We start from the raw sequence: 16,066 nt of genomic DNA on the forward strand, positions 1-16,066 counted from the left end.
ATGGGCTGGTTATGATTCTGTGTAATATCCACTCTGACCTCTGGAGAAATCACTGTTGTATCTGATTTTTATATATTTCTTTTCTATAATGTTTTCTCTTGGTTAAGTTCCTGCCTCTATCTCTTTCTGCTCCATTAAACAAAATACCCAAAACTCTACTTTATTAGAAGATTAAAGGCTTTCTCTGAAAATGATCCTAACCATTATATTACATCATCTTCAAACATTTCCGGGTGCTGAAGAGTTCAGCATTACGGAGTGCTTGATGCTGCCCTCTCAGAAGAGTTTATTCCAAGCACTTATTAAGTGGTTCACTTTAACTACAGCCCTTGAGGATCTAAAGTGCCATTCTGCCTTGAGGACACCTGTATGTTTAGTACAAAAACACACATGTAGAAACACATTCGATCAATGAAAAAATGAATATAGTTTTATGGCCCTTACTCCTCCATATGCAAACCAATATATCCGTACAAAAAATTAAAAGTCTAGTTGTGCTGGCTAGTTTTATGCCAATTTGACATAAGCTATAGTCACTGGAGAGAGGGCAGCCTCAATTGAGAAAATACCCCAAAGGTTACACGACAGGCAAGACGGTAGGGCATTTTCTTGATTGGTGATTGTCAGTGGAACCAGTCTGGGGCTGGTGATGTTGGGGTTTATAAGAAAGAAGGCTGAGAAAACCAGGTCAAGCAAGCCAGGAAGCAGCAAAGACCTATCCCCACAATGTCCACTGCATTGACTGCTGTCTTATTTGAGTTTCTTTCCTGACTTCCTTAAAAAATGAACAGTAATGTGTAAGAGTAAGCCAAATAAACCCCTTCCTTTCCAAGTTGCTTTGGTCATTGTGTTTTAACACAGCATTAGAAACCCTACAATACTGATTTTAAAGATGATTAATGACCTCAAAAGTGTTTTCAAATGAAACATTATCATAGAAGCTTCTTAGATAAATGGTAATTAGTAAAGAGACCTGCAATTGGACATCCTTCAGAGACTGAGAGACATTGGGGTACCTAACCTTAAAATGGAAGGCTATATCACACCCTTCCCTTCAAAGCTCAGGTAACTATGTAGGAAAGCAGGCAGAAAGACTATAGGCAGGGGCAAAAAAGGACTTCTCCTAGATAATTTTTTTCACCAATAGAGCAGATAAAATATAAGAACTCAGAAAGACCACAACAGCTACACATGTCTTGTATAATAATCTCAAGCCTCACCAAACCTCAGCATAGAGGAGGGGAAGTGGTCACAAATTCTAGCTCTAGCCAAAAATTCATAGTTGCTAGAAAAAGGAAAATCAGTTTTCATCAATGGATAAACATTAAGTATATAAACCACACACTAAGACAGGCCACATGCTCAAAAGTAGTATGTTAACAAAAACCAGACTCCGATTTTTCTATTTTTCATTTTTTAAGAGAGAAAGAACATAAAGTCGGAGTGACAGTGATATGCAGCACAATTTGAAAGAAGTTGGGGGAAAGAAAATATATGATCAAAATAAATTGCATAAAATTTTCAAAAAATGAATAAAAGCATTAAACAAAGAAGAATAACATAAGTTTAAACAAGGCTGCCATGTAAGTGAAGATTAAAATACATTAGAATTTCATAAAGTCAGCAAATAGTCTAATTTTATCCCTGAAAAAGGCCTTTATTAGCATTCTAATAAACTTATTAGCATTCTAATAAACCAGCAACTTTAAACTAGCACAATGAAAAATGCACTTATCATTGGGCTACTTTCTGCATTTAGTTTCTTATGACAGAAAAGTCTTTCCTTCTGAAACACCATATCATTTCTGAAACACCATATCATTATTCAATGTATAAGAATGGTCTTGCAAATAAACATAAAGAAACATTCACCTGGGACTACTTGGACAACTCTCCCTGGTCTGGTTTCACCTTCCCAAGTTTTGGTGAATCCTCTGCCTTTAGATTTTTTCCCAGCTTTGTTGAGGTATGAAATGAAAAATAAAAAAATATGTTAATTTACAGCTAGAATTCATCATGTTCCTGTATGTATATCAAATACTAAAGTTTGTTGTCATAAAATATACACTGTCTTACAGTGTTGTCATAAAAAGGCTACCTTCATGCTCACATGATATAGTTTCTAGTTGTCTAGTAGCTCAGCTTAGATAATTTTAATATTTTGTGTGAAGATAACCACCTGGTTATGACTTAAAGTGTTATTAGTTAAAAAGAGAAATACCATTACAAATGGTTTCTAAACTAGGTTATTAGGAAAAATAAATTTTATCTAAATACTAATTATAATTATTATGACATATTATATATAATCATAATATCGCTCACACATATACAAACTTCAAGCTCAAATATTAACCTTTCGAAGGCTTTATATTTTTTAAGTTGAAACCATTTATTCCCTTGTTTCATTACTCAAAGACCATACAGTCTGCATAAACAGGACTTTGGATAGAAAAAATCCCATCTTTCTACAGCCTTTATATTCCATTTCTACCACTTGCCAAAAGGGACATAGTCCATCCTCAGTTCCTAGGGCAAATGTAAAATTATTTAGCTGGCACCATAACTTTATTCCTCATTTACAAATAATTTACCTCTATGGACGAGACTCTTACGTCATTTTTAGCAACTACCTTACTATTCTCTAGGTTTAAAACTTCCAGTTTAAAAAAATTAATCTCTAGCAATATTAATTATTGTACTGTTTCTGAACAATGGCTTCTGCCATCAGTTTCAGAATGGTGACTAAGACCAGAACACTGATGCCCCATCACACTGACCTCACCACTAAAGATTCTAAACAAAGTCCTGAACTGATTATTCTTGGCAATTCCTGCATCTCTTCTACACCTCTACGATAAAACTCTTTGTCTACCTTCAACTCCCTTACTTACTATCTCTAGTTTCAGATGAACTGATCGTGCTTTATACTCTCACTGAAAGTTTATCTATCCATAGTTCCTTCTATTTTTATTCCATCCCGTAAGTTTCTTCTGCTTTTCTCTACTTGTGATACATCTTGTGCACAAGTGTCCACCTCCACCAATACTTTTAAAAGAAATATCACTTTATCATCCCCGAGCAGTTAGCTCCTGACTAGGTCATATACATATTAACTTCCTCTGATAAGAAACAGAAAATAAATAATAGCAATCTAGTTCTGTAAAGAGTTAGTAAATACTCTGGTGGTTACATATGGTCTCTTTCACATATTCTGTACGATCTTATTGCTTTACACATGAATCTAATCAAAGATCATAAAAACAATCTCATCACATATACTACATGCACTGTATATGGTTTTATGTAAAGTCCAAGCCAAGTTCTATGGAGGCTCATTCTTTTATTGCATGTATAAGTGTCTTTCAATGCTGCAATGCTTTCTTGTGCTTAAGTTCCCATCTTCTCTATTTCTTTGTCCCATTCAGCAAAAGATCCAACACTCTGTATGGAGGCCAAAGTCTATTTTTGCAATGATGGTAACTATTTTATTACACAATCTTAAGACATTCTTTGTGGCTGAAGAGGTGGTACAGCTGTTAAGAATGATTTTGCCTACCCTTACAGAGAATCACAGTTTATTTCCAACATCTACATCAAGTGGCTCACAACTGCCTGTGCTTCTATTGCCAGAGAAAACAACGCTCTCGATCAAAAAAAAAGTTACTAAAATAGTAAAAATAATGGACAATGAATCGAAAAGTACAGTTTTAAAGATGATTAATTTTATGTGTCTGAGCACTGTTGCTGTCTTCAGAAACACCAGAAGAGTACGTCAGATCCTGTTACAGACAGTTGGGAGCCACCATGTGGTTGCTGAAAATTGAACTCAGGACCTCTGGAAGAAAGCATTTAACAAAATTCAACACCCCTTCATGATAAAAGTCCTGGAAAGAATAGGAAATCAAGGCCGATACCTAAACATAGTAAAAACCATATACAGCAAACCAGTAGTTAACATTAAACTAAATGGAAACTTGAAGGAATCCCACTAAAATCAGGGACTAGGCAAGGCTGCCCACTCTCTCACTACTTATTCAATATAGTTCTTGAAGTGCTAGCCAGAGCAATCAGACAACAAAAGGAGGTCAAGGGGATACAAATTGGAAAGGAAGAAGCCAAAATATCACTATCTACAGATGATATGATAGTATATTTAAGTGATCCCAAAAGACCCACCAGAGAACTACTAAGCCTGATAAACAACTTCAGCAAAGTGGCTGGGTATAAAATTAACTCAAATAAATCAGTAGCCTTCCTCTACACAAAAATGAAACAGACTGAGAAAGAAATTAGGGAAACGATACCCTTCATTAGAGTCCCAAATAATATAAAATACCTCAGTGTGATTTTAACCTAGCAAGTGAAAGATCTGTATGATAAGGACTTTAAGTCTCTGAAGAAAGAAACTAAAGATCTCAGAAGATGGAAAGATCTCCCATGCTCATAGATTGGCAGGCTTAAAATAGGAAAAACGGCCATTTTACCAAAAGCAATCTACAGTTTCAATGTAATCCCCATCAAAATTCCAATCCAATTCTTCATAGGGTTAGAAAGAAAAATTTGCAAATTCATTTGGAATAACAAAAATACCAGGATATCTAAAACTATCATCAACAATAAAAGGACTTCTGGGGGAAACACCATCCCTGACCTCAAGCAGTATTACAGAGCAATAGTGATAAAAACTGTATGGTGATGATACAAAGACAGGCAGATAGATCAGTGGAATAGAATTGAAGACCCAGAAATGAACCCACACATCTATGGTCATTTGATTTTTGACAAAAGAGCCAAAACCATCCAATGGAAAAAAATAGCATTTTCAGCAAATGGTGCTGGTTCAACTGGAGGTCAACATGTAGAAGAATGCAGATCGATCCATGCTTATCACCCTGGACAAAGCTTACGTCCAAGTGGATCAAGGACCTCCACATCAAACCAGACACACTCAAACTAATAGAAGAAAAAGTGGAAAAGAATCTCGAACACATGGGCACTGGAGAAAACTTCCTGAACAAAACACCAATGGCTTATGCTCTAAGATCAAGAATTGACAAATGGGACCTCATAAAGCTACAAAGCTTCTGTAAGGCAAAGGACACTGTCATTAGGATAAAATGGCAACCAAGAGATTGGGAAAAGATCGTTACCAATCCTACATCTGATAGAAATCAGTCTGGGGGTTCCTCAGAAAATTAGACACTGAACTACCTGAGGACCCAGCTATCCCTCTCTTGGGCATATTCCTAAAAGATGTTCCAACATACAACAAAGACACATGCTCCACTATGTTCATAGCAGCCTTATTTATAATAGCCAGAAGCTGGAAAGAACCCAGATGTCCTTCAACAGAGGAATGGATACAGAAATTGTGGTACATGTACACAATGGAATACTACTCAGCTATCAAAAACAATGACTTCATGAAATTCATAGGCAAATGGATGGAACTAGGAAATATCATCCTGAGTGAAGTAACCCAATCACAGAAAACACACATGGTATGCACTCATTGATAAGTGGATATCAGTCCAAAAGCTCGAATTACCCAAGCTGTACAGACCACATGAAACTCAAGAAGGATGACCAAAATGCAGATGCTTCACTCCTCCTTTTAAGGGGAACAAAAATATCCATAGGAGGGGATATGGAGACAAAATTTAGAGCAGGGACTGAAGGAATGGCCATTCAGACCCTATCCCACATGTGGCCCATATATATACAGCCACCAAAACTAGATAAGATTGATGAAGCTAAGAAGTGCATGCTGACAGGGACCAGAGATAGATCTCTTCTGAGAGACACAGCCAGAATATGTGAAATACAGAAGCGAATGCCAGCAGCAAACCACTGAACTGAGAACGGGACCCCAATTGGAGGAATTAGAGAAAGGTCTGAAGGAGCTGAAGGGGCTTGCCGTCCCATTAGAACAACAAGGCCAACCGACCAGAGCTTCCAGGGACTAAACCACTACCCAAAGACTATACATGGATGGACCCTGGGCTCCAACTTCGTATGTAGCAGTGAATAGCCTTGTCAGGGCACCAGTGGAAGGGGAAGCCCTTGGTCCTGCCAAGTTTGGACCGCCAGTGTAGGGGATTGTTTGGGGGAGGCGGTAATGGGGGTGCATGGGGAGGTGACCACCCATATAGAAGGGGAGGGTGAGGGGTCAGGGGGCTGATGGACAGGAAACCGGGAAAGGAATAAAATTTGAAATGTAAGCAAGAAATACCCAATTTAATAAAAATGGAAGAAAAAAAAAGAAAGAAATCAAACCAGATGACATAAATAAAACAAAACAATTCTGATGACTGTTCTCCAGATGGAAAATCTCATGGGTTAATATCACAGAGTTTTAATACATTGATTGGTTTATTCACTTTGTACATTATATATATAGTGCATTATATATATATATATTTTGTACATTATATATACATACACACATATGTTCATATGTATGTATACATAGTGTGTGTACATGCATATGTGTGTGTAAAATATATATGTAATTATGTCTATGTTCACATTTATAAAATACAATCATGGAGAGACCCAACCGCCTGGTCAGGTGGGCACTCCTGAGGCTGCAGAGCAGAAGAGACCACCAACACTGCTCACCCCTGCCCACATCCCTGGCCCAAGAGGAAACTGTATAAGGCCTCTGGGCTCCCGTGGGGGAGGGCCCAGGAGCGGCAGGACTTCTGCGCCTGAGACACCGCCGGAACCTGAAAGAAACAGACCGGATAAACAGTTCTCTGCACCCAAATCCCGTGGGAGGGAGAGCTAAACCTTCAGAGAGGCAGACAAGCCTGGGAAACCAGAAGAGACTGCTCCCTGCACACACATCTCGGACGCCAGAGGAAAAAGCCAAAGACCATCTGGAACCCTGGTGCACTGAAGCTACCGGAAGGGGCGGCACAGGTCTTCCTGGTTGCTGCCGCTGCAGAGAGCCCCTGGGCAGCACCCCACGAGCGAACCTGAGCCTCGGGACCACAGGTAAGACCAAATTTTCTGCTGCAAGAAAGCTGCCTGGTGAGCTTGGGACACACGGAAGCAGAATTTCTCTAGGAGGCACGGTCTGTGTTTACCGGAAGTCCCACACCCGCGGATCCCGGCCCGCAGCAGCTCTCTGCTCCCAGACCCGGTGAGAGAGAGACCCAACCGCCTGGTCAGGTGGGCACTCCTGAGGCTGCAGAGCGGAAGAGACCACCAACACTGCTCACCCCTGCCCACATCCCTGGCCCAAGAGGAAACTGTATAAGGCCTCTGGGCTCCCGTGGGGGAGGGCCCAGGAGCGGCAGGACTTCTGCGCCTGAGACACCGCCGGAACCTGAAAGAAACAGACCGGATAAACAGTTCTCTGCACCCAAATCCCGTGGGAGGGAGAGCTAAACCTTCAGAGAGGCAGACAAGCCTGGGAAACCAGAAGAGACTGCTCCCTGCACACACATCTCGGACGCCAGAGGAAAAAGCCAAAGACCATCTGGAACCCTGGTGCACTGAAGCTCCCGGAAGGGGCGGCACAGGTCTCCCTGGTTGCTGCCGCTGCAGAGAGCCCCTGGGCAGCATCCCACGAGCGAACCTGAGCCTCGGGACCACAGGTAAGACCAAATTTTCTGCTGCAAGAAAGCTGCCTGGTGAACTCAAGACACAGGCCCACAGGAACAGCTGAAGACCTGTAGAGAGGAAAAACTACACGCCGGAAAGCAGAACACACTGTCCCCATAACTGACTGAAAGAGAGGAAAACAGGTCTACAGCACTCCTGACACACAGGCTTATAGGTCAGTCTAGCCACTGTCAGAAATAGCAGAACAAAGTAACACTAGAGATAATCTGATGGCGAGAGGCAAGCGCAGGAACCCAAGCAACAGAAACCAAGACTGCATGCCATCATCGGAGCCCAATTCTCCCGCCAAAACAAACATGGAATATCCAAACACACCAGAAAAGCAAGATCTAGTTTCAAAATCATATTTGATCATGATGCTGGAGGACTTCAAGAAAGACATGAACACACTTAGGGAAACACAGGAAATCATTAATAAACAAGTAGAGGCCTACAGAGAGGAATGGCAAAAATCCCTGAAAGAATTCCAGGAAAACACAATCAAACAGATGAAGGAATTAAAAATGGAAATAGAAGCAATCAAGAAAGAACACATGGAAACAACCCTGGATATAGAAAACCAAAAGAAGAGACAAGGAGCTGTAGATACAAGCTTCACCAACAGAATACAAGAGATGGAAGAGAGAATCTCAGGAGCAGAAGATTCCATAGAAATCATTGACTCAACTGTCAAAGATAATGTAAAGCGGAAAAAGCTACTGGTCCAAAACATACAGGAAATCCAGGACTCAATGAGAAGATCAAACCTAAGGATAATAGGTATAGAAGAGAGTGAAGACTCCCAGCTCAAAGGACCAGTAAATATCTTCAACAAAATCATAGAAGAAAACTTCCCTAACCTAAAAAAAGAGATACCCATAGGCATACAAGAAGCCTACAGAACTCCAAATAGATTGGACCAGAAAAGAAACACCTCCCGTCACATAATTGTCAAAACACCAAACGCACAAAATAAAGAAAGAATATTAAAAGCAGTAAGGGAAAAAGGTCAAGTAACATATAAAGGGAGACCTATCAGAATCACACCAGACTTCTCGCCAGAAACTATGAAGGCCAGAAGATCCTGGACTGAGGTCATACAGACCCTAAGAGAACACAAATGCCAGCCCAGGTTACTGTATCCAGCAAAACTCTCAATTAACATTGATGGAGAAACCAAGATATTCCATGACAAAACCAAATTTACACAATATCTTTCTACAAATCCAGCACTACAAAGGATAATAAATGGTAAAGCCCAACATAAGGAGGCAAGCTATACCCTAGAAGAAGCAAGAAACTAATCGTCTTGGCAACAAAACAAAGAGAATGAAAGCACACAAACATAACCTCACATCCAAATATGAATATAAAGGGAAACAATAATCACTATTCCTTAATATCTCTCAATATCAATGGCCTCAACTCCCCAATAAAAAGACATAGATTAACAAACTGGATACGCAACGAGGACCCTGCATTCTGCTGCCTACAGGAAACACACCTCAGAGACAAAGACAGACACTACCTCAGAGTGAAAGGCTGGAAAACAACTTTCCAAGCAAATGGTCAGAAGAAGCAAGCTGGAGTAGCCATTCTAATATCAAATAAAATCAATTTCCAACTAAAAGTCATCAAAAAAGATAAGGAAGGACACTTCATATTCATCAAAGGAAAAATCCACCAAGATGAACTCTCAATCCTAAATATCTATGCCCCAAATACAAGGGCACCTACATACATAAAAGAAACCTTACTAAAGCTCAAAACACACATTGCACCTCACACAATAATAGTGGGAGATTTCAACACCCCACTCTCATCAATGGACAGATCATGGAAACAGAAATTAAACAGTGATGTCGACAGACTAAGAGAAGTCATGAGCCAAATGGACTTAACGGATATTTATAGAACATTCTATCCTAAAGCAAAAGGATATACCTTCTTCTCAGCTCCTCATGGTACTTTCTCCAAAATTGACCATATAATTGGTCAAAAAACGGGCCTCAACAGGTACAGAAAGATAGAAATAATCCCATGCGTGCTATCGGACCACCACGGCTTAAAACTGGTCTTCAATAACAATAAGGGAAGAATGCCCACATATACGTGGAAATTGAACAATGCTCTACTCAATGATAACCTGGTCAAGGAAGAAATAAAGAAAGAAATTAAAAACTTTTTAGAATTTAATGAAAATGAAGATACAACATACTCAAACTTATGGGACACAATGAAAGCTGTGCTAAGAGGAAAACTCATAGCGCTGAGTGCCTGCAGAAAGAAACAGGAAAGAGCATATGTCAGCAGCTTGACAGCACACCTAAAAGCTCTAGAACAAAAAGAAGCAAATACACCCAGGAGGAGTAGAAGGCAGGAAATAATCAAACTCAGAGCTGAAATCAACCAAGTAGAAACAAAAAGGACCATAGAAAGAATCAACAGGACCAAAAGTTGGTTCTTTGAGAAAATCAACAAGATAGATAAACCCTTAGCCAGACTAACGAGAGGACACAGAGAGTGCGTCCAAATTAACAAAATCAGAAATGAAAAGGGAGACATAACTACAGATTCAGAGGAAATTCAAAAAATCATCAGATCTTACTATAAAAACCTATATTCAACAAAATTTGAAAATCTTCAGGAAATGGACAATTTCCTAGACAGATACCAGGTATCAAAGTTAAATCAGGAACAGATAAACCAGTTAAACAACCCCATAACTCCTAAGGAAATAGAAGCAGTCATTAAAGGTCTCCCAACCAAAAAGAGCCCAGGTCCAGATGGGTTTAGTGCAGAATTCTATCAAACCTTCATAGAAGACCTCATACCAATATTATCCAAACTATTCCACAAAATTGAAACAGATGGGGCCCTACCGAATTCCTTCTACGAATCTACAATTACTCTTATACCTAAACCACACAAAGACACAACAAAGAAAGAGAACTTCAGACCAATTTCCCTTATGAATATCGACGCAAAAATACTCAATAAAATTCTGGCAAACAGAATTCAAGAGCACATCAAAACAATCATCCACCATGATCAAGTAGGCTTCATCCCAGGCATGCAGGGATGGTTTAATATACGGAAAACCATCAACGTGATCCATTATATAAACAAACTGAAAGAACAGAACCACATGATCATTTCATTAGATGCTGAGAAAGCATTTGACAAAATTCAACACCCCTTCATGATAAAAGTCCTGGAAAGAATAGGAATTCAAGGCCCATACCTAAACATAGTAAAAGCCATATACAGCAAACCAGTTGCTAACATTAAACTAAATGGAGAGAAACTTGAAGCAATCCCACTAAAATCAGGGACTAGACAAGGCTGCCCACTCTCTCCCTACTTATTCAATATAGTTCTTGAAGTTCTAGCCAGAGCAATCAGACAACAAAAGGAGATCAAAGGGATACAGATCGGAAAAGAAGAGGTCAAAATATCACTATTTGCAGATGATATGATAGTATATTTAAGTGATCCCAAAAGTTCCACCAGAGAACTACTAAAGCTGATAAACAACTTCAGCAAAGTGGCTGGGTATAAAATTAACTCAAATAAATCAGTTGCCTTCCTCTATACAAAAGAGAAACAAGCCGAGAAAGAAATTAGGGAAACGACACCCTTCATAATAGACCCAAATAATATAAAGTACCTCGGTGTGACTTTAACCAAGCAAGTAAAAGATCTGTACAATAAGAACTTCAAGACACTGAAGAAAGAAATTGAAGAAGACCTCAGAAGATGGAAAGATCTCCCATGCTCATGGATTGGCAGGATTAATATAGTAAAAATGGCCATTTTACCAAAAGCAATCTACAGATTCAATGCAATCCCCATCAAAATACCAATCCAATTCTTCAAAGAGTTAGACAGAACAATTTGCAAATTCATCTGGAATAACAAAAAACCCAGGATAGCTAAAGCTATCCTCAACAATGAAAGGACTTCAGGCGGAATCACTATCCCTGAACTCAAGCAGTATTACAGAGCAATAGTGATAAAAACTGCATGGTATTGGTACAGAGACAGACAGATAGACCAATGGAATAGAATTGAAGACCCAGAAATGAACCCACACACCTATGGTCACTTGATTTTTGACAAAGGAGCCAAAACCATCCAATGGAAAAAAGATAGCATTTTCAGCAAATGGTGCTGGTTCAACTGGAGGGCAACATGTAGAAGAATGCAGATCAATCCATGCTTATCACCCTGTACAAAGCTTAAGTCCAAGTGGATCAAGGACCTCCACATCAAACCAGACACACTCAAACTAATAGAAGAAAAACTAGGGAAGCATCTGGAACACATGGGCACTGGAAAAAATTTCCTGAACAAAACACCAATGGCTTATGCTCTAAGATCAAGAATTGACAAATGGGATCTCATAAAACTGCAAAGCTTCTGTAAGGCAAAGGACACTGTGGTTAGGACAAAACGGCAACCAACAGATTGGGAAAAGATCTTTACCAACCCTACAACAGATAGAGGCCTTATATCCAAAATATACAAAGAACTCAAGAAGTTAGACCGCAGGGAAACAAATAACCCTATTAAAAAATGGGGTTCAGAGCTAAACAAAGAATTCACAGCTGAGGAATGCCGAATGGCTGAGAAACACCTAAAGAAATGTTCAACATCTTTAGTCATAAGGGAAATGCAAATCAAAACAACCCTGAGATTTCACCTCACACCAGTGCGATTGGCTAAGATCAAAAACTCAGGTGACAGCAGATGCTGGCGAGGTTGTGGAGAAAGAGGAACACTCCTCCATTGTTGGTGGGATTGCAGACTGGTAAAACCATTCTGGAAATCAGTCTGGAGGTTCCTCAGAAAATTGGACATTGAACTGCCTGAGGATCCAGCTATACCTCTCTTGGGCATATACCCAAAAGATGCCTCAACATATAAAAGAGACATGTGCTCCACTATGTTCATCGCAGCCTTATTTATAATAGCCAGAAACTGGAAAGAACCCAGATGCCCTTCAACAGAGGAATGGATACAGAAAATGTGGTACATCTACACAATGGAATACTACTCAGCTATCAAAAACAACGAGTTTATGAAATTCGTAGGCAAATGGTTGGAACTGGAAAATATCATCCTGAGTGAACTAACCCAATCACAGAAAGACATACATGGTATGCACTCATTGATAAGTGGCTATTAGCCCAAATGCTTGAATTACCCTAGATCCCTAGAACAAACGAAACTCAAGACGGATGATCAAAATGTGAATGCTTCACTCCTTCTTTAAATGAGGAAAAAGAATACCCTTGGCAGGGAAGGGAGAGGCAAAGATTAAAACAGAGACTGAAGGAACACCCATTCAGAGCCTGTCCCACATTTGGCCCATACATATACAGCCACCCAATTGGACTAGATGGATGAAGCAAAGAAGTGCAGACCGACAGGAGCCGGATGTAGATAGCTCCTGAGAGACACAGCCAGAATACAGCAAATACAGAGGCGAATGCCAGCAGCAAACCACTGAACTGAGAATAGGTCCCCTATTGAAGGAATCAGAGAAAGAACTGGAAGAGCTTGAAGGGGCTCGAGACCCCAAAAGTACAACAATGCCAAGCAACCAGAGCTTCCAGGAACTAAGCCACTACCTAAAGACTATACATGGACTGACCCTGGACTCTGACCCCATAGGTAGCAATGAATATCCTAGTAAGAGCACCAGTGGAAGGGGAAGCCCTGGGTCCTGCTAAGACTGAACCCCCAGTGAACTAGTCTATGGGGGGAGGGCGGCAATGGTGGGAGGGTTGGGAGGGGAACACCCATAAGGAAGGGGAGGGGGGAGGGGGATGTTTGCCCGGAAACCGGGAAAGGGAATAACACTCGAAATGTATATAAGAAATACTCAAGTTAATAAAAAAAAAAAAAAAAAAAAAAAAAAAAAGAAAAAAAAATAAAATACAATCATGTCAAACTCCAATGAAAGTTCCACTGGATAGAAATTCACAAAAATGCCTTCCAAATAAATCATAGCATTTAAAAAAAGATGATTAATGGCCTCAGATTGCTCTCAATTGAATAGATAAATATAGAAAAACTCAGGGCTAGGATGAGGAACATTAACTTGGATAGAGAATTCAGTAGTGAGAAATATTTTTTTAACAATCTAGGCAAGGAAAAATTTAATAATCTCAAATTCTGTGAATCACAGGTCCAAGGAAAGGAAGGAAGAGATACGTGTTTGAAGATCTGGAGTATGGAAGGACCAGCAGGGACTGTGAGTTTCACCCCTCACTTCCTTCAATGGGTATTACCACTTGCATAGCATACCTATGAATAACGAAGAAAACCAATGACAAACCAAATGACCATAGGCATACTCAATGATATATCCTGCAGAGCAACCAAACACACATGGATTAAAGGGAACAAAGGATGGAGGTAAGGGGAAGAGGAAAAAAATTGGGGAGAGATGTACAATGGAAAAAGCTTTGTGTAAACCTATAGATGAAAAAGGTACTGAATATTAAACATATACACATATGAAAATATTTTAAATGGTGTGATCAAAGATGACATTTTACAAAGAAAGAAAGAAAGAAGAAGAAAGAAAGAAAGAAAGAAAGAAAGAAAGAAAGAAAGAAAGAAAGAAAGAAAGAAAGAAAGAGGGGGAAGGGAGGAAGAGTGAGCCTGTATCAAATATGGGTGATTAAGTGTTGGCCAGCTTTAAAAGTTAATGGAAGAATCGCAAATTAGTTATAATATCTGAGCATACCAGAAGCTGATGTCCAGGTCATGGAATAATATACCTGGGATTGAACTGCAAGCCTCTACTGGCTATGAATCATGGTGTTAAAAGGTACTATCAGAGGAGAAAAGTAAACATCAATCTGACCTGTCTACTCATAATGTGAGTTATAATAGTCATGTGCCTGCTACACACATGATAAATAAATTTGGGCAGTCAGTTCAATCAGAGAATGAAACACTTAGCAACTTGTATAGAAAACAGAACAGAGTAATTGTGAACAAAATATCTAGGCAAAGAAAACTCAACAAATCAAAATATAAAGCTTAATAGATAACTGGCTCCGGTAGGGGAAGAGAGTAAGGTACAAGGTGGTAAGTATGGAAGGCTAACAAGGGTGAGTGACACATCTCATCTCGTTCAGGAGCAAGCACCAGTGCATAGTACATCTATGGGCAATGAAGAAAATCTGCAGCGATAGCCTAGGCATATTTATCAAGATTAATACTGTAGGCCTTACGCCCCCCCCAAAAAAACATGGTTTAAAGAGGTTGCGAGATTAGAGGTATGAAGGTAGGAAGGAATACTTAACAGAATAAGCCTTTTAAAACATATGGAAACATACAACGGTAGAATGTTTCTGAAACACACGTATTAACACACATATATAAATATTATATAAAGGGAAACAAGTTCAATTAAACAACATATATTACCAAACATTCCCTCTAATATAAGAAATGAGTTATCACTTTCTGAAGCATTAAAGAAAGATATCCTAGGGAACCATTCCTAACACTGCAGACCACAGTCAAAGCTATTAATGATCCTCATCAACTCGATGACAAGAATCTCAAGTTAATAAAAAAAAAAAGATTAAGTTAAAATAGTTTGAATGGATAACTTAAGTAAGATCAATTTCCTCCTACTCAAATACAATTAAAAAGCACATCATACATGTTAAATATAAGCAGTACTTTTAGAATTATCAATTCTTCTTCTAGATTAATTTAATTTTATGATGTCATTGTGTCCCAGCTTGCTTTCTATTGCTGTGATAAAAGTAAATAAAAAGCAACTTCTTCAAGGTAAAAAAAATACCCTTAATTCTATCCTCAAGATAACTGATGTTAAAAGAGTAAATTTTCTTACTAATTTCTCTATTTTTTGTTCATAGCGTACTTCATATTATGTAAGCTGTATATAATCTATGTATAAATATCATTAACATTAAAAAAAAGAATCTCAAGATAGCTTTAATTTTCCAAACAAACCACATAGTTGTGTCATAAAGCATGGAGAAACCCAGCTGCTATTCAAATGGAAGCTTCAACACTATTGGCTATGAATCATAGTGCTAAAAGTTTCTATACACACTACCAGAGAGGAAAAGTAATCATCAGTCTGGTTCATCTATTGATCCTGTGACCTACAATATCAAACCGCTGGCAACATTCACTGCTGCAATAATTCCACCTGTTAGAGAAAAGGCTATCATTTTTAAAAATTGGAATTAGTGCTCACTCCACGAGATGTAACCCATACTGAGCACTTGTAATGTGGATAAGATCCTAAGACTTAGTGAAAACCCCACTAGTTTGATTCTGCTAAGTATACACAGTAATAAAAACCATTCCTAAAGACATATTATACACAGTGAACACTATAGTGATTAATCCTATTTAGAAAGGTGTCTTGCAGCGGATGACAATTAACACA

At 39.0% G+C, this 16,066-nt stretch overlaps 1 protein-coding gene across 5 annotated transcripts in view; it reads right to left on the reverse strand.

Moving 5' to 3' along the window:
- The window catches only part of Scml2 (Scm polycomb group protein like 2), a 154,535-nt gene that overhangs the window by 52,565 nt on the left and 85,904 nt on the right, over positions 1-16,066 (reverse strand). For all 5 annotated transcript variants that reach the window (XM_087600965.1, XM_087600963.1, XM_087600966.1 and 2 more), the window contains one exon: positions 1,873-1,956. In XM_087600965.1, coding sequence (XP_087457091.1) covers positions 1,873-1,956 — 84 coding nt within the window. The remainder of the gene's footprint in view (positions 1-1,872; positions 1,957-16,066) is intronic.

The sequence above is a fragment of the Rattus norvegicus genome, chromosome X (genome assembly GCF_021556685.1).
Source record: "Rattus norvegicus strain SHRSP/BbbUtx chromosome X, alternate assembly SHRSP_T2T, whole genome shotgun sequence".
NCBI classification, from domain to species: Eukaryota; Metazoa; Chordata; class Mammalia; order Rodentia; family Muridae; genus Rattus; species Rattus norvegicus.